At 31.3% G+C, this 22,951-nt stretch overlaps 1 protein-coding gene and 1 long non-coding RNA gene across 5 annotated transcripts in view; one reads left to right on the plus strand and one right to left on the minus strand.

Moving 5' to 3' along the window:
* LOC140439692 (uncharacterized) overlaps nt 1–20,789 on the plus strand; it is a 62,609-nt gene extending 41,820 nt beyond the window's left edge. For all 3 annotated transcript variants that reach the window (XM_072529776.1, XM_072529778.1, XM_072529777.1), the window contains exons 10-13: nt 266–459; nt 9,970–10,437; nt 14,546–14,921; nt 16,010–20,789. In XM_072529776.1, the coding sequence (XP_072385877.1) occupies nt 266–459; nt 9,970–10,437; nt 14,546–14,921; nt 16,010–16,050 (1,079 nt within the window). In that variant the 3' untranslated portion in view covers nt 16,051–20,789. The remainder of the gene's footprint in view (nt 1–265; nt 460–9,969; nt 10,438–14,545; nt 14,922–16,009) is intronic.
* On the minus strand, nt 3,348–4,645 carry LOC140439693 (uncharacterized). Of its 2 annotated transcripts, XR_011950683.1 has the most exons (3): nt 4,373–4,645; nt 4,131–4,314; nt 3,348–3,823 (listed from the first exon to the last, which is right to left on the minus strand). It is a non-coding gene; the product is annotated as an uncharacterized lncRNA (long non-coding RNA). The 2 variants fall into 2 exon arrangements; XR_011950682.1 differs by having other exon boundaries at nt 4,131–4,645.
* Nucleotides 20,790–22,951: the final 2,162 nt, after the last annotated feature.

A 22,951-nucleotide genomic window follows, 5' to 3' on the forward strand; every position in this document is an offset into this window, starting at 1 on the left:
ATACCACATTCACATGCTCATGAAGTTCTAAAGACAATTAGCTTCATTCTGACGTATATCCACCGTAACATTAATTTACAAATGGCATTACAAAACGCTATGGGCAGTGAAAGTGTTAAACTTAAGATTTTACAGGAAGCTTGTTTTTAGTTGAATTTTATCTTACTAGATTTTGAATGTATTTTAGACTGTAAAGATACACATAATTTGCCCAATAGTGACTTAAATTTCATTTTTAAGTGATATGAACAATATTTTTATTTAGGTGTCGCGGAAACAGGACCTGTAGAAGATGTTAATGAAAATAAATGCCATCAAGACCAAGCGGTAAAAAACTGCTGTGAACTAACTTGTGCTTTACAGGACAACCGCAAGCAAGGAGTGGCATCGCTTGCTGCTGATTTGGATTCACCACCGCCTTCTGTTAACAAAGTTGATAGTAATCTTGGTCCTCTCAAGGTAAGAAATTAGAAATAACATAACTAAAAATAGATCACATTTCGTAACCAACAAAATTCCTGTTGAATAAGTAAGATATTAAAAATTATTGTTTTTAAACATTCTCTAAAAGTAAAACACTGAAAACTTTTGTTTTCAACACTTCCACATAATTTATTTTAAATTATTATCACTACAGCTGTTTCAGGCAGAGTGCCTTTCTCAAAACGGCTGTGTTTTGTGTGTGTGTGTGTGTGTGTGTGTGTGTGTGTGTGTGTGTGTGTGTGTGTGTGTGTGTGTGTGTGTGTGTGTGTGTGTGTTTCTTTGCTCGAAACAGCTGTAGTGTTAATAATTTAAAATATATCTTGTGGAAGTGTTGAAAACAAAAGTTTTCAGTGCTTTATTGTTAGATAAAATGAATTTCCATCCAGTAACGGTCGAATCCATCACTTATTCTCTAAAAGATTTATTGGCATACCAATTGTTTTGGGTTTAAACCTACTTTTCTTAAATGACGTATGAAATGTAAATGATGTAAATATCTAAACGAGCGCCAAAAATATAAAGAACAATCGAAGTACAGGCTTAGAAGTAAACCCCAGAAAGAAAAAACATTGAGGATTATATTTTAACTAAAATTAATTGAAAGATTTATCATTGAAAAGAATAACCTCGACTCAAAATACATCAATGAGTAATAAAAAGAGAGTAATTCCACTTTATTTAATGTGAATGGGTTAGATTTTGATGGCTAATAAAAAATATGTGGTTATTACTTACTTGAATATCTCGTGCGTGTCGACATACAGTCGATCCGCCGGATCTTTGCACATCGTCATCATTCTTATTATAGGAAATAAATCAAAACATGTGAGTCAAACGTATGTCGGCTATAAGAATTATTATAAAAATTAGAAAATGGCTAATATTACAATTGACGTTTTTATACTTCTCTTTTATTTCATTTATTGCATTTAGAAAACTGGATACGTATACATTTATGAACGTGATTTTTCAATTTTTGGAAACCTATAGGTTGTCCAATAACATCTACAGTAAATAAATATTTAAACCATAGTAATAAGAAATTAAAGTATTTTTATTGAATATAAGCAAATATATGGTACTGACATATCGTCAGATGATGTTCCTGTTGTTGGTAAATATCGGTTTAGATTTAAGAAGGTTACAAAAAAGAATAGTAACAAAAATGTGATATGAGAAGACTAAAATGTGAGTAAACAAAAGAGACGTTTTTAAAGATTAGATACAAAAAATAAGAACATCTAATAGAAAAAAGAGAAAAAGAACAGTCAGATGAATGACAAGATACTGCAACTCATGGAAAAAAGAAAAAAATCAAAGAACAACACAAGAATGTACAACAATATTCACAGACAAATAAGAACACAAATACGAAAGGCCCAAGAAAATTGGTTAAAATCACAGTGTGAAGAAATATATTTATTGAAAGAAAAACATGATACGTTTAAAATGCATAAACAAGCAGCTGGTCTTTAGAAATTAAATACAGCTAACAAACTGCGAGATCAACAGAGAAACATCATCACAGATAAAAATCAAGAAATTTGCATATGGACCAAGTTTATCAAAGAACTCTGATGATAGTAGATCCCAACAACCTCCATCCCACATATGTAATGACCACTTACAAATCACATCAAATGAAGTGGAAAAGGCAATATTACAACCAAAAGATGGCAAAGCTCCTGGACCTGACAATGCACATGCTGATCATAAAACTATTTAACCCCAACGGTACTCAACTCCTAATAAAAATATTTAATGAACCAAGAACATGGCTGAAGTCACGCCGACGTTTATTGCTGTACCAAAGAAAACAAAATCCGTATCCTGCAGTGATTTGCCGACCATCAGCTTAATGAACCATCTTTTAAAGTTATTTCTAAAAATCATACATCAAAGAATATATAGACTGTGCGAAGAAAAATTCAGCCGTAGTACAAAGTTTAGTTTTCGGAATGCAGTGGGTACGAGAGAGGCTCTCTTTAGCATAAAAAGGCTATTTCAACGATGTAGAGATGTGAACTGCAATACATATGCATGCTTCATTGATTACCATAAAGCATTCAGGTTAATGAACAGAAAGAGTAAAAATTGGGACCATTCCTTAGAAATTAAATGTAGGATAGAGAAAGCCAAATCTACATTTCAAAAATGGCTAAGCTATTCAAATGTCATGATTTATTCACACCCATAAAAATCAGGTTACTACCATGTTATATCTTTCGTATACTATTGTACGGAGTTGAGTCGTGGACTTTCACAGACACTACCTGCAGGAACATTGAGGCTTTCGAAATGTGGCTTTATCGTCGAATCCTGAAGATATCTTATACCTGTCACGTTACTAATCAGGACGTTTTATTAAGAATGGAAAAAGAAAAACAGCTGATAACCACAATAAAAACAGCCAAAATAGAATACCTTGGTCACATCATTAGCAACAACGAAATATATGAATTGCTGCAACTAATTTTACAGGAAAAAGTAGATGGAAAACGAGGCTCAGGAAGGCGAAGGATTTCCTGGCTGAAGAATGTATGTATGTGGTTCAACACAACAAATATTTTCAGACCAGCAGTGTGCAAAGTACAAATTGTCATGATAGTCGCCAATATCCGAAACGGGTAGACACTACAAGAAGATCTAAAAAACTGAATATAAATCTACTCCAGTGCTCCATCATCTTGATAATGTTGTTTATTCAGTGTTAAATATGGTTTTCAGACTTAAGTAATCACTTTGTTTTAAAAAATGGTCATACAAAAATTAACACAACGAACTTCAAATAAAGAAATCTATGCATAATAAATTAAAAAATAGAATACTTGAGCTGGGTAAAAAAGAATTTATTATAACAATAATATAATTTAAATATTTATTGAAGCCTCATACACTATACAGCCATGTAGCCAATCATAAATTTAAGAATTCTTCACTGTCAGAATCTGAGCCACTCATATTACCAGTGTCTATTATGATTGGTTTAATGTTAGTGTCAACCATATTTTTTTCTCGGATATACCACTTTGTAATAATTTCATGAGTATGTTTTACACATTTTTCCCAAATTTCTGTGTTACATTGGTTTAGTGCCTCTTTCCACATATTTATAACAGCATTATCAGAATGTCCATCTCTACCAAGATTCTTATTGTAATATGACTTGCAGTTTGCCCAAATTAATTCAATAGCGTTGAATTCACAGTGATAAGGAGGTAGTCTCAACACTTCATGGCCGTGTTCTTTTAGTAGTTCATGCTAACAGATGTTTTGCCAATAAATGCAACTTCTTTATCCCTTAATTCATTACTTATACTTTGCAGAGTAACATGTTTCTCTAAAAAAAAAAGAACAGATAAGTACAGAATAAACCACACTGTTATAACTAGTTCAATGAAAAAGAAGTAATACTTTGATTTTATAAAACTATAAATTATTTCAAATTAAAAAACTCACAAGAAAATTGACTTAATATCCATTAATGTATTCAGCAGAAATTTTCTTAAACTACTCTCAACAATCTTTTTTACAACATACATTTATATAAAGTATTGATTAAAAAGTACCTTCTGGTTATCATGGTACATGATACCATTATCTTATGGTATATCAAATTCAGATTGAAGAAATTTTTAACTACTTACTTTGTTGGTACATGTCGTATACTGTATTACGCACTGCCATTTTTGATCCCTCAGACAGATCAGTTGTTTTGTTTTTCGGACGAGGTCTACTTTTGCCTGGCTTTGAAAGAATGTGATTATTTTCTTTCCTTTTAATAATTTTACATACTGTTCGTCGTTATATTTTTAATGCAGCAGCTACTCTCTTAAATAAAGAATTGTTTAATGATTTTCATAAACGAACATACATTTCAATATGTTACCTGTTGAACAGACGAAAATGGCTCCAAAGGCCCTCCATTTACTTTTTCTAATTCGAAATACTCCAACACATTCAACACAAGTTGCTAAGCTTGAGAAGTTAAAGGCTTGCCAGGCATACTCTAAAAATAAAAACCTTTAAAAATATTTCATATTGTCCGTTGACGTAGTTTTAGCTATATTTAAATAATTAATGTCAATTTAGAGGTTAAAAAAATTTATTATTCGTTATTAGCTAATACATGAATTCTTACCTTAATAAATTGAACACGAAGGTAAGGGGTAGTCGGTATAACAACTGTTTGTTAAAAATATGTATATTTAAAGTATGAAAAAGGATTGATTATTTAAATCAAACGAAAATAATTTATAAAAATATTACACTCTGTCAAAACAAAATTTCCAATTGTCATGTCAATTGTCAGTAGACGAATCAATCAGCGATCATTGTTCTATGGCTGTCTTTGTTCAATGCATGGTGTTGTGTATGGACAGGCGGTTTAAGTTAATAGTTTTAGTTTCTGTGAGTAGGAAAGAGACGTAACATAAAAAATAATTCGTGAATAATGTCATACTTGTGCAAAGATCCGGCGGACCGACTGTAAGAAGCTTTAGAAACCCTTGGTTTTGTATATTAAAGCTTAAATGAAATTAAAAAGTAGTGACGTAATGTCGATTATTGTATGTGAATCCAGATTTAGCCATACTGCTCACACTCCCCCTAAGGGGAATATTCACTCATCCCAGATACCGACGGTATCAAAAGGATTGAGCTCTGGTGGGACATTGTTGTCAACATACAAAACATTTTCCCAAAATTTCAGAGATCTTAAAAACTAACATATAAAAATAACTCACAATAGGTGACAGCAGGTTCTTTCACCTCTGACTTACACCATATCATGGACACAAATACATCACAATCCAATGCTCTGGCTTTGCCAGAGTCTTATACCGCATCATGAAAAGGCTCAACCTGAATACTCGGTTAAATAAACTATATTAAAAGACTACTAAAATGTCAACTCAAAACACATCACAATCAAATACTCACCAGAGGCTTATATCGAATCATGAAAAAACATATATCCCAATATACAAAACTACATTAAATGTTCCATTACCAAAAACATACACCTACTCCAATACATCTGACCATACAAAAATAGGAATTTACTTCACAGAAAAATCATAACAATACTACCGCTCTATATAGGTAACAACTCGGTAATTAGAACCAGAGAGAAACGATGTTTATTATTGGATTCCTCTACCAATAAAACAAGAGAAGCACCACAGACTGTAAAAATGAATACCGAAAATATTTTCTTTTTCGGAAAACAAAATTGTCCAAACTCCTGTAAAAAAAACTTGTTACATATTGTATGTAACTAACATACTGTTAATCTGATGAACTATATCGGCAGATTCCGAAACGTCAACTGAATTGACAAAAAAGGCTATAACCAAACAAATTTATCTGTTAAACCATATTAAAAGATCTCTAAAATGTAAATTTAATTTGACAAAGGCTGAACCCAAATATTTAATAAACCATATTAATAAACTAATCTAATAAACTAGATTAAAGAAGACTTAAGTGTCAATTTAATTTGACAAAGGCTGAATACAAAAAAAATTTCAAATCTGAGGATCTATATCTTGAGTCAAATCGCTGAATTTGTCTTTGTTTATTAAACATAAACAAATTTAGACAAATATATTTAAATCTTCCTCTTGGTAAGGACTCTCTAATTAAACTTTATATAAGATGGTTTAGTGAAATGTATGTGACTTTTTTCAATATCTGGGACTATTTGTTACTCATTCTTGTGTTGCAGCAGTCTATTTATATCCCATTCCACTATCCGAAGTACTTTAAATGTTTCTGATTTTAAGAATAGCACATTTCTCCCTATGTTCCAGGAATTCGGACATAAATCTTTATTAGATTTTTTTAGTTGTATTAGTTCAGCCAAAAATCAGCTCAAGTGTTGTTGATTCCAATGTACAGTGTGTCAATTTTAAAACTTACAATGCTGATATCGAAAAACGCTTGAAACCTTTTCTAGGATAGTAAGGGGGAACTAAAATGAAATGAAAGAGAACTTACCCCCATCAACCCCCTAGGCCCCATCCACCATAACCAAAAAATTTAAATTGCAAACCCCTACTTGTGATACATCATTGAAAAGACTATAAAAAGTGCTATCCATTGGTATAAATAATAATTATATAGGATGAAGCAATAATTATGAAACTTTGGCTTAAATGGAAAATGTAATGAAGTTTTTGTTGATTCTTTTGATGACCCTGTATAATTATTGTTTAATAATTATATAGGGTGTTAATATCAGCCGGCTTACTTTGACTTTTGTATTTGTAACGCTATCTCCCGGACTATTATTTTTAATGATAAGTGCCCGTCGGAATTTTTTTTTGTTAAATAAAAACTTAATTTGCCGTTTTTGCAAAACAAGTTGAAAACATCTGTTTTGGTTCTGTCAGATTCAATCATTTTTGGTTTATTTGAGAATTTTTTAAATGTCATTAGTTTTCATCATTTGTACGATCGGTACTGTCATTCAGCTGTAGTTGTCACGATGGTTTACAGTATACCTAAACGTGTGGAGATCATTTTCATATTTGCCTCCCAGAACCGAACCAGTGTGTTATTTACGAACAGTTCAAATATTTCATGAAAGGCATCCGGACAAAAATGTAAGTCACCTGTATGTCTGCGATTTAATTGAAAAGTTTAGAGAGACGGGATCAGTGCAAAATAAAAAAAGAGATGCCCCTAGATTACTGAATTAAGCATCCCAAATTGAGGTCCTTGGAAATTTTACAATAGATGACAGGACTTTCACATGAGTCAGTTAGAAAGATGTTGAAATTACATAAGTTTCACCCGTACAAAACACAAATTCTTTAAGAACCAGTTGATGATGATCCAGACTGACGAATTGAGTTTTGTGAACACATGTGAACTCTTTTTTTTTATAATTAGTATTTTAATGTATCTTGTGCCCTGTTTGTAATATACCGTGTTGTGTTTTATAAATGTAAACTCATTTTAAAAACAATAAATTTCTCTCTCTCTCTCTCTCTCTCTCTCTCTCTCTCTCTCTCTCTCTCTCTCTCATGACTAATTCACGTTGAACCGAGAATATTAAAAAATATTTGTTTCACTGATGAATGTACTTTTATGCTGAATGGTAATGTAAATAAACGAAACTGTCGGTACAGGTCACACTCAATATCATGAAAAACTGAATATTTGGGCAGGAATATTAGGCGATGATATAATTGACCCCTTGTTGGAAGATACCATCGAACCTTTAATTGTGCATGAATTAGAGAACCAAAGGGACGAGCAAGGCAACCTAGCTCTAGACAAAGATTTGCTGCACTTCCAACAAGATAAAGCACCTCCTCACTATGCTGCTCCAGTTGGGCACTGGTTGGATACTAATTATCCAAACAAATGGATTGAAAGGAGAGGTCTTATTGAGTGGCCACCGAGGTTAGCAAACTTATCGCCACCTGACTTTTTTCTATGGGGTTACCTCAAGTCAGTTGTTTATAAAATTCAACCTGCGTCACTTGGGAAGTTGCGAGAAAGAATTACGCAAGCATGTCGCGCTATTACTAGAATAACATTTGCCAAAGTTCGTGCAGAATTTGAAAATAGGCTGTAATATTGTTTACAAAACAACGGAACTCACTTTGAACATTTACTTAATTGACATTGTTAACATAGGGCCTGCGTAGCGCAAGCGGTAGGATGCTTGCCTCGCAAGCCGGTGGTCCGGAGTTCGAATCCTACCGCCGGCAAGAACATCTAGACATTTTAAAAATGTCTATAGGCCCCAGGTCGACTCAGCCTGAATAAAAATGAGTACCTTGGGTAAAACCAGGGGTAATAATAGACGGTTGAAGCGTAGCACTGGCCATGTTACCTACCTTGTATACCGTAGGCCCTAGATATAGCAGACTACCCTGCTATACTTCCAAAGCCGCGACAGCGGTATAAAACGGGAGACTATTATTATACATTGTTAACAAATTTGTAGCCAACAAAAACCTCATTAAATTTTCCATTCAAAGTTTCACAATTATTGCTTCACCCTGTATAATTAATATTTATACTATTGGATAGCATTTTTATAGTTTTTTCAATTATGTATCACAAGTAGGGGTTTGCAATTTAAACTTTTTGGTTGAGGTGGGTGGGGCCTAGAGGGTTGATGGGGGTGAATGTCATTTTAGTTCCCCCTTAGTATCCCAGAAACGGTTTCAAGCATTTTGCGATATCAGCTTTTGTTCGTGGGATATAGTCCATTGTAAGTTTTAAAATGGACACACGTATGTTATTTTTAACTAAATAAGTCGCATTTCCTATGTTTTGTTTCTGCGTTTGTTTGTTCTCTCTTACATTAGTTCTTATTGGAGGGTTAATTAAACTTCTTTTTTGTTGTCTTTAATTTCTTATCTTTTCTAATTTGCCAAGTAGCACCTTCTGTAATTAACAGGTTGCTTTTACTACACTAAGGACCATATGCTTTTGTTTTATTAATCTTTAGTCAAGTGTTTACGAATGCACTTTACACAACTTGCCTGTTTTGAACAATATTTTTGTGTGTGTGTCTATACGTCTGACATCTTTGTCATTGTGCTATCAGTTCCTATATTTCTACTCTAGTACTTAAGATATTTGTCACACCATAACTTTTAAATAATTACATTGTTTTCTAAATGTCACTATAGGCTTATCTAATGGTTGCTTACTACTATGCCATTTTAATTTGTCGAGTGCTTGCAATTAATTAAGGTGTAGAACTGCGATGTACCTTTTTAACTACTATTTTTATATCTCGTTCCTGCTTGTACTTATATGTGTGGTATGGAATTTATTTTCTAGTTAAACAATCTATTAGATTTCTATAATATTCACTGTCTGTGTACTACCCTTCCTTACTTTGAGACTTGTCTTTCCTTTTTTGCCAACCGGTTAGCAGTATTGATAAAACCTATATTCTGTAGGGATTCTTCCACTTAATTTAATCTGTTTTTTAATTTTAGGCTGGCTTCATTTATTGTTCTTAGCTCTACTTCAGACTGTAGCCATGCATTATAAATAAACTGTTCATTTTGCTTTGGTTGCGTTGATAATTTTTCGCAACTAATTGCTAGTTTTACCATTTTTTGTTTCGGCACGATGTTGTTACATCTTAAACTTGGGGAATGCCGTATATTATGATAATGCATAGCTGCCTGCCCTATACACACCTCAGAGCTTTTTCACCGGATTTTTATATTATTAGAGGTTTTCTCCTCGGGTATGTGTTTGGGTATCCGGAAGTAGAAGATGGGTAGAGGTGGGTATCATATAATAGTTGGGATGTACTATTAGATCGCGTGGTAACTGTTCGGCAAAGACCAAGAAGAATGAAGTATTTATTTTTTCTATTCAGACACGTTTTAAAATACGATCTGCCAAATATTCAATTTCTAAAATATAAATGTTAAAATTTTCTAAAATATTTATATTTTACAATTCAATAATAAAGTTTATAATGTTACAAATAAATTACAGGTTAAAAAAGAGGAAGATGACTTAGAGCCACTCCCTATGCGAGTAACTCCCGCGTTGTACACGTACTCAAATCCGGACAAAAGCCGCGCTGGATCAGAGAGTCCCACTCTTTCGGACGAAGACAGTAATTCGTGTTCGACCACCAGTACGGTTCCAGGTAACAGCAAGCATAGCAAGAGCCTTTTGGAACAGTTACTTATAGAAATTCCCAATGATCACCAAACGCCGAGCTCACCAAGCCCAGCCACGCGATCATCGGTGCGAACAAGGGCGCTCTCTAAACTCAACAGTCCAGAGTTAAATTCCCCTGTGACAAAGAACTCAACATTGCGAACAATACCTACCACCAAAAGGAAAAGGAATGAGTCGGATAGTTCGAATCATAGTGTGGAAGAGACTAAAAAGAAATCACGCAAGAGCCTTAGTGTGACTAATAATGTTGAGACGAACCAAACGACTGATATAGTGGTAAATATTTTAAATTCAGTTTTTTTTCTAAAATTCATTTTGGTTCCAAAAATATTTTTCGTGGCATGTTTTAAATTGACTACTTACTATATTTTTTGGGTGTAAATAAACCACGAATCATTAATTAAAATGACATATTTTTGATGTTTCGACTTCCACTCCGGAAATTGTTTTCATACAACTTATAGGTTATTGATAATTTTTATATTTATACAAATAAGTATTGTGTGTTTTTGTGAATTGGCAGTAAATGAATTCTTGACAATTTAGACTTACTTTGGCTCGGTCTTACTAGTATTAGCCATACACTATACTTCTAGAGTAAATCTTTAAAGGCCTTGTTGTTTCACTTAAATTGATCTCATATTCTTTTCTTTTTTGTCTACTGTTATGTGTTGTTTTTTTAAATTATAAATGATGTGTCCTCTATGTTGTTGGTATTTTGATATTTTCTTATTAGCGGCTTCTTCGTTTCCATATCGGTATCGATATATATATTAATAATACATATTTGTAAAATATACAGTTTTAGTAAATACGTGCAACTTACGTCAGAGAGTAATCCTGCGGCAAAGTAATGACAGTTTGCAATATAAATAATGTATATCCACAAATACTTCCTTTGCCGAAATACAGGGTGTTAAAATGTTTCTTGTAAAATAACGATTTATTTATTGCCCTGAAACCATTGATAGTTGAGATGTGCAAATGAAATTTTTAAGAGTTGGTTATTGCACATTTTTGACATAAAATTAGGAATTTTATATTCATGATTGGCGCGTAGGGGTAATGGTCACAATTTTTTTAAAGAAAAAAATGGTACGCCACTGATATTTTTCAAATTTATTTAACTTTTGTCAATAAATCTTTCTTCTTTTTTTCATATGAGGCGCCGTTTTTATGCAAAAAAAATCATGTTAATGCATACTTTTCATTCCTTTAATACATTCTCGAGAATTATCGAATACAATAACATTAAACTAGAGCAATAACATTAAGTACACCAATATAATTTTAAATAGGCGCACAACTACAAAAAATGTTCAAAATTACCTCCCTAATATGTGACACAAGTTGCAACTCTTAGCCTCATTTGTTGTCATATTTGTGCAAACATTCCTGGTGTTTTCTTATTTACTTCTTTAAAAGTGTTTTAGTTAAATTGACTGAATCATTGCAGAGAGGTAGTAGCTTTGATCGTGCCCCAAAAACTTTTATGCCAAACATACATATTTGATACCCCATTAACAAAATCAAAGATACAAAAATTATACGTCCACAACTGCCTCAAATAGTAGGCTTTGTTTGTAGTTAGTGGTGTTGGAAGTGTCTTCTGCAGATCGAAGCATACAGCTACTATTGCGTTTTTTTTTCCAGTTTTGATTTTTTACACATCTTTGTCTTTATTGCTTGTAGCTTTACCAATGTAGCCTGTAAGTTTACCAATAGATCTCATTTATTACATATATCTGAATGAGCATGGTGGAATTTTAAATTGAATTCAGAATTGAAAATTTGGCGGTAATATGATTCCTTAACTGGGGTTTCGTCGTTATCAGTACAACTATTATCTTTATAGAGAGAATACATTTTACGAATGGTTAAATCAGCGAAGGTATTTCATATTTGGATTTTAATTATGAGAGTAATGACTCCTATAATGCGGAAATAATCTGATATGTTCTATCACTCTTTTTCTTGCGTTCTCTGATACTTTGTGGAGATTTTTTTTCCCTTTTATCAGGTTCCACGAAATTGTCTTTGTCAACTTTTTTACACAAAACCTTAAAGCGAATATCGTTAATATCAAAAGTTTTTAGGAAAAACTCTCTGCATACACGGCGGTCAAGAAGTTTAATTTCTGTTCTTTTTGCTATTAGCCAGTTTTTTGGGTTAAGTTTTTCTGGTATGTGAAGCTAAAAAAGCTGTTTGCAGTTCATTAGTTGGTAAACTGTACAATTTAGAGAAAAGCTGTTTTTTTTTCATTCTTGTTAAATATTTCACATTGGTGCGTACATAGCGAGCTTCTTATTTGTAATTTTATTCCTTTTCCATTCATGTATGGGACAGTTCTATTTTCGCGTCGTTTTAGGAGTTACTGAAAAGAAGAAATATGTTAACCTCTTAAGGTAGTAGGTACACTAAATTTACTGGTATGCATAAGTTTAATTTCTGTTCTTTTTGCTATTAGCCAGTTTTTTGGGTTAAGTTTTTCTGGTGTGTGAAGCTAAAAAAGCTGTTTTTTTTTATTCTTGTTAAATATTTCACATTGGTACGTACACAGCGAGCTTCTTATTTGTAATTTTTTTCCTTTTCCATTCATGTATGGGACAGTTCCTTTTTCGGGTCGTTTTAAGAGTTACTGAAAAGAAGAACTATGTTAACCTCTTAAGGTAGTATGTACATACTAAATTTACTGGTATGCATAAGTTTAATATTTACAGAATAATTTAGTTTTTGTTAGTGATATCACGCTTAAACAGAAACTAACAAGTCAAAGCAAACACTTTTACTCTTCAAGTATTATACTCACCATATGTGCTTTTAGTTGTTTCCTTTCAGACCTTAAATTGCAGTAAACCATGGTTTTAAATGAACGGTTACAGACGAGCTGCTTTTAGTGGCTCACTACTCGCCGTTTACTAGTCGCCGACTAGTGTCTCACCTCACCTTTAGCAGAGTATTGTTTTGAATCGAAGCGACACGTGCCACTTTGGGTGTCTTGCTTTCAGTTTTGTTTTATTTTAATAATTTATTAAACGTTAAGTATGGAAGTTAATATGGATTTCAATACGGAAGATTTTATAACTGATATTGAGCAGGAACCAGTCCTTTGGGACCATAAATTAGAACAATATATATGGGAAAGAGTAATATCAAAATTTGAAAAAGATTTTATGGAGAAAGAGCTACTATAACTACTAAATAATCTTTTCTTTTGACGAAATAGCTTTTCTCATAATAGTATCTTGCTTTCGAAGTCTCTCTTGTAGTAAAATTAAAAGCTCATTGAACGATTTTAAAAATATCCGAAGGTAGTTAAGGAGTTTATTTAAGTGTTTTTCCAAATCATAAAGTATAAAATAGACCCATTTGATATCTCTGCACCACTAGTGGATGCACTCAATATTTTCTTTATTTGTTTGCTCTTGCTTCGTCGCCGTCGAATTATACAATGCACTTATCGCTAATGTTATTTTACTGAGATTCATGTTTAAACTGATGTGATCCTAATCTGTGTCGGCCACTAGAGTTTCGTTTGCGCGGCTGACGAACCACCGGTGTCAGACACCAGTCGCTTCGCCTGAAAGGGTACTTATCTTCGCTCGGAATAAAATCAGATTATCCATCTGTAGCGTATGAATCATTATCTGACTTTAAAAATAATATAACTTTAAAATTATTGAACTTATTCCTGAATAAATACCTGAAGTTTGTTGCACTTATTTACTAAAACTCTATATATTTTACATATATGTATTATTCAAAAGGACTAAAAACTGACACTTTGAACCTCTGTAACTGTAAAAAATGATAAATTTTAATCAGCATTACCAAAGATATTTCTCTGGAAAGTTTTAGTCAATAATTTAACTGAAAGACTTTTACATAAGAAACCTGGCGGGGTAAAAAGCGTTGTGGTGGAACAAGTATTTTTATCTCTTTCGTATAATGAATTTATAACGGAATGCAGCAATATCTGGTTAAGGATACAAGTTCATAACTTATTGAAGACACATCATTTATAATTTACATATAGCATAACACTAGGCATAAAAAGATCAGTATTTGATATCAATTTTATGCTTTATGGGTATAGCATTGGCTTATGCCACTAAGATCGAGGCAAAGTAAGTCTAAACTGTGGAGGGTTCATTTACAGCCAACTGAAAAAAAACTTATTACTTGAAAGATTATTGATATAGTTTTTATATTTATACAAGTTTGTTAAAAACGATTTCTGGATTGGAAGTCAGAATAATATAATTTTAATTATATTCATAGTTATTTTTATTAATTTATTTTGATGTTTTTTTTTTACTTTTAAAAACAAGTAGGATTTAAAATATTAACTATCGACCTATATATAAGCTTTTTTATATTTCAGCTGAAGTCTCTGCGCCAGACAGATCCTACCAAAATAAACAATGTGAAGAAATTACCAAAAGTACAACAGGAAGATAGTTCAGATAGTGATGAACCTCTAACTGAGAAAATACGCAAATCCTCGTTAATTGTGAATACTCAAGTGAATAACAACACCAACTCGATGTTGAAAAGCATGAAAACGGGGAAAACGGGGCCGGGGAGTGTTGCTAATAATAATACGACAGTGGCACCTACGCCGAAAGGGGGGACTTTAGTGGTTAGTACTAGGAGGTCGGTGAGGAGCAATATGCCTGCGCAGAATACCAGAAGCAAGGGTGAAAATGTTAAGGTGTCGTCCGAGACCGAGGCGTTAAGAAGAAAAACTCGAAGTGCAGGTAAGTAATTTAAGTGATTACACATGTTTACTTTTTCATGAAAGAAATATGAATAAAAATGTTTGTAAGAATTTAGGCTGAGATCAGGTACCCCCCAATCAGTATTCACTAGAGGAAGTTACTTGAGTAAGATCATTCGTGGTCGAGGGGAATGATATATTAGCGAGTTTCAACGTATCTTGTTTACTATTGTGCCGGTTGGCGACTCTTTAGAATGCATTAGTCAGCCGTTCCTAGAAGACATTACAAACCTTTTTTGTCACTGCAACAAAAACTTCATGAAAATAGAGAAAAACAAAACAGATCTCATTCTTAGATGTTTTAATGTAACGAATGTAAAATTTGCACACAGAGTACACTGAAAACCAACTCACACTAACATTTGTTGTGAATCAAATCACCATTCCAAACAAAAAAAAGGAACCCTAAAAACCTTATCTAAACTAATTCATCGGATCTAACTCTTTAACGAAATACAGGCATGAACTGGTCGTACTGCAGCCAATGAGCTGCACATTGTACATTGTGTATGCTGCAGTTTGTGTATGTTGTAGTGAGTGTATGTTGTAGTGAGTGTATGTTGTAGTGTGTGTATGTTGTAGAGTGTGTATGTTGTAGTGTGTATATTGTAGTGTGTGTGTATGTTTTAGTGTGTGTGTGTGTGTGTGTTGCGTGTATGTGTGTGCGTGCGTGCGTGCGCTATATACCTCGGGTTAATACCGATCCGACAAAGAGATTTTATTTAATAAAAATTCTCATCTTGACCAGGATTACAACTTAACGACCCCTGAGTTTTTACGCTCAGTATATTAATGCTCTTACCACTGTGCCACCAAGGCAGTTATCAGTATTTCTTTTGAACCAAATAGGTCCAAAATAGACTGTTAAACTATTATTTTGATATATTTTTATATTATATATATATATATATATATATATATATATATATATATATATATATATATATATATATATATATATATATATATATATATATATATATATATATATATATATATATATATATATCAAACTAATGTTACTCATATGTTTTGAAAATAATGACAATAATGTTTTTTTTTTTTAAGTTTCTGATGTTGAAAATAAACGGAAAAAAGAGGTAAAGTGACAGTATGAGAGCGGCTGCTTGGAAGGCAGCCACCTTAATCTCCACGTACAACATCAGCAACATGAAGAAGGAGAAGCGAACGTATACCAGTACCCACTGTACCGCCCTTATTTGTGCGATCTGTCGTCATCGTCATCATCGATAACGTCATCTTCGTCAGAAAGCCAAGATGAGGACGACAGTTACAGTAGCGAGGAGGAGTCAGATCAGTAAAATCCTCTCCTTACCTCTAAAACTGTACAGATTGTGATATGCTACCTTAGTCTGGTCTATAAGGACAATAATAATCATGTAGGTTCTACAGTTGTTGACTGACTTAATTGCGAATTAGAAAAATATTTGTAAGTAAATTAATGTCGTTAAAGATATTTAACGTTATGGTAACTGTCTTTGCAATATATATTTAATACAACAATTTATTGCAATTTGTAATACTAAAATATAATAATTCATTTTTGAGATTTTTCTTTTCTTGATATTATTTCTTAATAAAATTTCTTGGTAACGTTACAGAGAGCTCCCAGCCATGTACTTTTCACTATTAAATGAATATCAATTTCTACTAAATAACAGTTAGTGTGAGGGAAATTTATTATCTTTTATAAAAATCTAACATTCGATGTTAACAAAATTTTTGTTTAAATTCAGTGTCAAGAAATATCTGAGTCTCTTCTGATTCATATATTTTTCTTTAATTATCTTTTCTCTAAAATCTAATTTGGCCGGTTGAAAGTTTAAAACGAATTATGCACCGGCCAAACTACGTGGACTAGTAGACTCGAGCATGAGAAAATTTTGAGGACACTAAACAAAAAACTGTTAATTAAAAAATTATATTGGAATCAAAAATAATTCACTGAAGTATAACATATACAACGTAACTAACAGAATAAATATTAGAAACGTTTTTTGTATAAAAAAAAGTATTAAAAGACATTACAGTGTTGAATATCGTTATCTGACGAATCGAAAAATTTTGTGAATGAAATATGTTACGAGCTACCTTGCGTTATATACAGAGTAAATAGTATATTCATACACAAAGAAAATCAAAATGGAAATTTAGATAATAACAATATAAAATAAATACATTGTTGTCCAACAACATACTTAAAAATTTATTGGTTTCTTCTCCTTTCCCATTTATACAGTTTATACATACCTATTCAGGTATCCTTCATTTCTTCTCTTCTACTTCGTTTTTTACTATTATCTTATTGATTTTTTTTTGTCACTGTTATATCGTTCTATTTATGTTATTGTACACTGAAGCATAATTGTGAAAAATTTTAATATGACTGTTACAATGAAGAAATAAAAATCCGTTTTTAGGAATCTCTTTGGGATGAGTTGAATATTGAAATGGTTTTATTTTTTATCGTTTATGTCCTGATAGCAGAATAAATGTAGCTTTTACTACCTGTACTACTACGAGCAGTACTTTTAAAATGGAATTATTTAAATACGCTAATTGTTGTAGTGCCTTTGCTTTTATATAAAAGGATAACTTATTTCGTCTTAAACGATATTACTACTTACAAATACTTGGAAAATCTTTTATAAAGTTTAAGTCACAATCAAACAACCGAAAGTTCAAATTTATTAGCCTCCTTACTGACCTTGCTAAACAAACTAAATAGAATTGTACATAGATAGCAAATTTATTGTATATATATTATATACAAAATGCATAGTTCTTACACAAGCAGAGGTGTACATTGTAAATGTGTTATTTTCCATACAAGCTACGGCATAAAATAATATATATTATATATTATAAAAACTATTTTACTTTTGTTTACTGCGATTTTACGTAGGGTGACACGAAATATATGTGCGTGTGCGCTGACTGTATATTCAAGGATAATAAATTGAATTTTGGAAATCCTGTTAATATTAGAAGAATCATTTTTTAAAAAATAACAGATATTAATTTTTTTAATTAATTTATGACGTTATTTATTCACCATTAGGGAAGATAAATAATATTTCAGCCACTACTTTTTAAAAATATATTGGTATATTATGTATTGTCCTTTACCAGTTATGATCCAGTTTTTTATTAAATGTTTTGAATGCGATATATTCTAATCTTTGTCCTTCATATCATAATATAAAAATTTATGTTGAATAATGTGCATTAAATATTATCAGTCAATGCTGTGTTGAAAATTTTAATTATTGCATTCGTCCTACTTTTTTCAGGCAATAAACATATCCATATATTTTATTGGTTGCTTTATTTATAATTAACTTAATTCTGAGTGATTTTTGATAATATTTATGGGTAAATCATACGGATAAGTTCACATATTATATTTGGTTGTGTTTCATATTTTTAAAGGAAAATGATTAAATCTAGATCGTTGAGTTATTGACATGACATGTCAGTCAAAAGGATTTTATCGAGCTGTATTGAAATTATGAATAATAGATTACTGCCTCCTGTCATTACCTATCTTCTGTTTATAGTGCCAAAAGTTTGTCTACATAAATTTGTAGTGTCTTGTGCACTCTAAAATATTTTCCATAATTTAATAGTAAACTCTGAAAGTAACGTTATTCTAACAGTGTGGCTTATTTGCATGTATTAAATATTTATTTAAGGAATTATCACTATTTCTATTTATTCTTTGTTTTTGATATCAAGTTTACATTTTATATATTTTTGGTGGAATTTATTTCCAATCTAGTGTCTCAACTTTTCTTTACTGTTTGTTATATTAATTTTAGATTTTATTCGACTTTTTTCTATTATTGTCTATGCAGCTCTCATATTGTTATTTTAGTTTTATTCAAGTTTTAATCATTGTTTTTTCGTTCTATTAAATATTTTGGAAAATGATTGTGACCTTACTTTGTGCGTATTATATAAGTTAGTACCCTCTATTTCGATATTTATATTGTCCAAATATTTATTGTGGGTACTTTAGCAACTCTTTAGTTACATCATTTGGCAGTGTGAATTATTGCTACTTTATATATAATTATTTTTATTCCAATGAAATTAGAACTCTTTGTATTGATTTTCACTAAGATTTGTATAACAATCTATACTGATTATGCATGATCGTTTAGGAGATAGTTTTCGGATTTTCAAATGAGCTATCGTCGAAAGTCATTCCAATCTTTCTTACAAATACCGAAACCACATTTTAGATCGTGTTCTTCCAAATATATATGAAAAAGTAGATTTTAGGTCAGTTGGGTTTAAGATAAGAGTAGATTGGACTACATTCGACATATAAAACTAGGCAAGATACATCAGATAATCAATTTTTTACCCAAGATATGCTTTCATTCTCAAAGTTAATATGGTATTTTTGTTTTCTTATTTTTGATTGTTACATAATATATAAGATAACAAGTCGGATTTAGCTGGGTCAATCTTTTAACTTCCTTTCTATAGTTGAAAGATATAGAGTACTTATATATAACCATTCAGTCATAATATTTTAAATAATCAGTCTTCACGACTTATCACAAAATAAATATTGTGTATGTGTAGGGATGAGTTTAGTTTTGGACTGAATCTATTAGACTCAGACCGTAAAATAAATATTCAATTTTTGTCTATTAGCAGATTATTTTATATGTACAAAAAATTCACACTAACATTTTCTAGGGTCTCCAAAATTCTATATACCTCGGACATACTGTAGATGTGTACAGTTGTTGAACAGCATATTGTTTATGTTTAGCTTAGTTGTACTTTTATGTAATTTGTTTTATTTATATACCACAAAGCCTTGTAGATTTTAGAACAGCCTGTGAGAAGAAAAAATAGAATTCAATAGCTCTCCCTCAATTTTGTAAATTTATAAGACACATGATTCTGAAATATAATTAGACTTTTTGTTAAAAAACAATGCTACGATCGGTTGTAATTTGCAGAAAAGTTACAGAGTTGAATACTGGTGTGCTGTAGTTTTATTAAATGTTTTAAAAAAAGATGATGTACTTGATCTTTATTTTTATTATATACTTTAATAACTTTTTTCCGTAAATTCGATATTAATAATGTGTCCCTGAGTAGCCATGTACTTATAATAATTATTGGTAGCAGCATGTTATATCTTACAAGTCAGTTTTCTAAATTTTTGACGTATGTACTTTATAATTAAACTCACCGATTTTAGATTAATTCAAATATTTCAAATAATACATAACACATCAGTCCATTCAATTTAAAATAAACTAGTTGTCCTAAAACATGTATGTTACCTAGAACAATAGAAATATAATTGTGAGAAAAAAAACTATAAAATATTAAATCTTATAAAATAAATATTTTATAAAAAAATACAGGTATAAAAGGGTATAAAACCTATCTCTCGATACTCATAGGCAGCATTTCTTCTTTCGTTCACCAACAGTAGCATTGTATTTCGTATATGTTAATATTTGCTTCTATATTTTTAAACTTACTCCTGTTTACAGAAATAGCACATATTTGAATAACAACAACAAAACCAGTCTCCTATCACTCACCGGCTGATCTGAAATGATGTTTCTTGTTTCTTTACGTAAAATACTTGTAATGTTCTTAATTGTAGATTTGTGGAAAGGTTGATGATTATAAACTATACATTGTTAAATAGAAATACCTTAATATTTATTTAGAGATTTTTTTATTTGATTTTATTTCTTTCTTAATTCGGCGTTGCTTTGTTTTATGTTGCGATTCCAGTGAAACGTAAATGTTTTTCAATAAATAGCCTGTGTTATTATATACATCATTTCTTGCGATTTAGGCATTGACTGCGTTTACTTTTCTTCCATTACCTAAAAAATATCTAGAAACATCAGAAAAAAATATGATTATAAATGATCAGAACCAACTTGACGCCTCCTATTCCGTAAAAGATTCGGCTTCAGTAATAGACAAAATGCAAAGTAAATACAATCCTTATTCTTAATATACCGGTATTAGAAAGAATTAGTTAGATCAAGGAAACATTGATATTAAATTATATACATTTTAATTGAAAATATTTATTTATGTACTTTTAAAAAGATTTTGTACAAAACTTGTTATGAACAAAAATGAAAAATAAGTATCTTAAGTAATAATAATCAGTTATACGAGTTTTCAAGATAAAAGTTTTTTTTGGTAGCTGTATATTTTAATAACTATTCCTTTTTCATGTAGTTATGAATCCGTATTTTTCAGTGCACCCCTAAAACATTTTCTTGGACATTTTCGTGGTTATCCTACTGATAGTTGTCCAATCGTAGAATTATTGGATGAAATTACTGTTTTCAGTCATTATGTACGCTAATCATTCCATTCCACTTATTTTTATATATCCGTTAATATTTTTGCTTAATTTTACAGTTTTTCTTAATGTTTTTTTTGCTGTCCTATTTGGTATATTCATTTCAATCTATCTTTCTAGTTTATTTTAACGGTCTGAAGATCTGTCTGTCTGTCATTAAGTACTGTAACGTAACTTGGCCTAGAAGGGATATTGGGGATTAAAAACCGGCGCTCAGGTGTTTTGAAGGACACAGCGGCGAGCTTTGGGACGTGGGTGTACAAATCTAGTATGGGGCATATTTTGATAAAGATTTGAAACGTACCAATGTAACTACTAGACAGAATTTGGTATAAAAAGAAAGGGAAAAATAAAGGACCCCACCTTGTCTTTTTTTAGAGGGACAAGGAAAATTCGACACTTGACATAATGAGAAGATTGGTTTACGAAAGATTAAAAAAAATGACAAATAATGGTCGCTCTACATTCCTGTCAGAATTATCTTAATATTTTCCAAAAGAAACGAAGATTATGAGAGAGTAATAAATAAATAATTGCTACTAATTAACAACTTTGACTGTTCTAAACCTATTTTCTTGTAGTATCTTAGTAATGCAATTACTATTTTCGTTGGGAATAAGCCGCAATATGCAGTATTTTGGAAATTAAAACGTCAAAAATAAACTTATATTGTGGGTTATTACCAACGAAAATAGTAATTGCATTACCAACTCTTATTTCTGGTATGGTGTAAAGTTCAGCCAAATAAAAGGTAATATAGAAATATCAACATATTAACAAAATAGACATACACCAAACATGCAAATAACAATAGCAAAAATGTAAATTAAAACAAATCCTGTTTGAAACATATATCTAGAATTATATGGAATATCTTTATAACTGGGTAAAGTAGAAGTGTGAATTTCGTTTTAAATTAAATAGTGAAAATAAACAAAAATGTCCTCAGTTACTAGCATATCATGATATGTAAGTATAACAACTTATTATCTAGTAAAATATACCTACAAATATAGCGGGACAAAAAATATAGTAATTATCACTTTATTACTAGAGTACTGAACATACCAAAAATAAAAACATTTATTCAAATTTTACAAAATAATTTTTAACACTTTTACTAAATACTGACAAGTTTTTTTTATTGTATAAGGGCTACAGCTATACCATCTATCTCATATAATTCATTTTAGCATTGAATCAGAAAAGTTCAGCATACCGTGGATAACTTGCTTCATGAGAAAAATGGAATGATAAATGAGATGACTTATGATCCGAAGTTCTTGTCCTTTTCTCTGCTTACCGCCAACTTAAACAAAATAGACTGCAACTAATTTTTATCAACAAAATATTCTATACCGATATTATTTTTATCCAATCTATAAAAGCCAGTAAAAAAGATAATATTGAGAACACAGAACCAAATCTCACTTTTTTATTTTATGGTACACTCATAATTCACCGATATTATCTTGCTGCAGGTTTACCTCAGGTAGCGGCCTTATATTCCACCCTTTTGCCTGAAGTCCAATCCAGGGGCCCCCATTGCCGCTCGCTCACAACTTTTCTGTGCTGCCGAAAGGAAAAATGACCTGTTCACAATTCCGTCTGCAGGACAAAAA

The sequence above is a fragment of the Diabrotica undecimpunctata genome, chromosome 4, assembly GCF_040954645.1.
Source record: "Diabrotica undecimpunctata isolate CICGRU chromosome 4, icDiaUnde3, whole genome shotgun sequence".
Taxonomy (NCBI): Eukaryota; Metazoa; Arthropoda; class Insecta; order Coleoptera; family Chrysomelidae; genus Diabrotica; species Diabrotica undecimpunctata.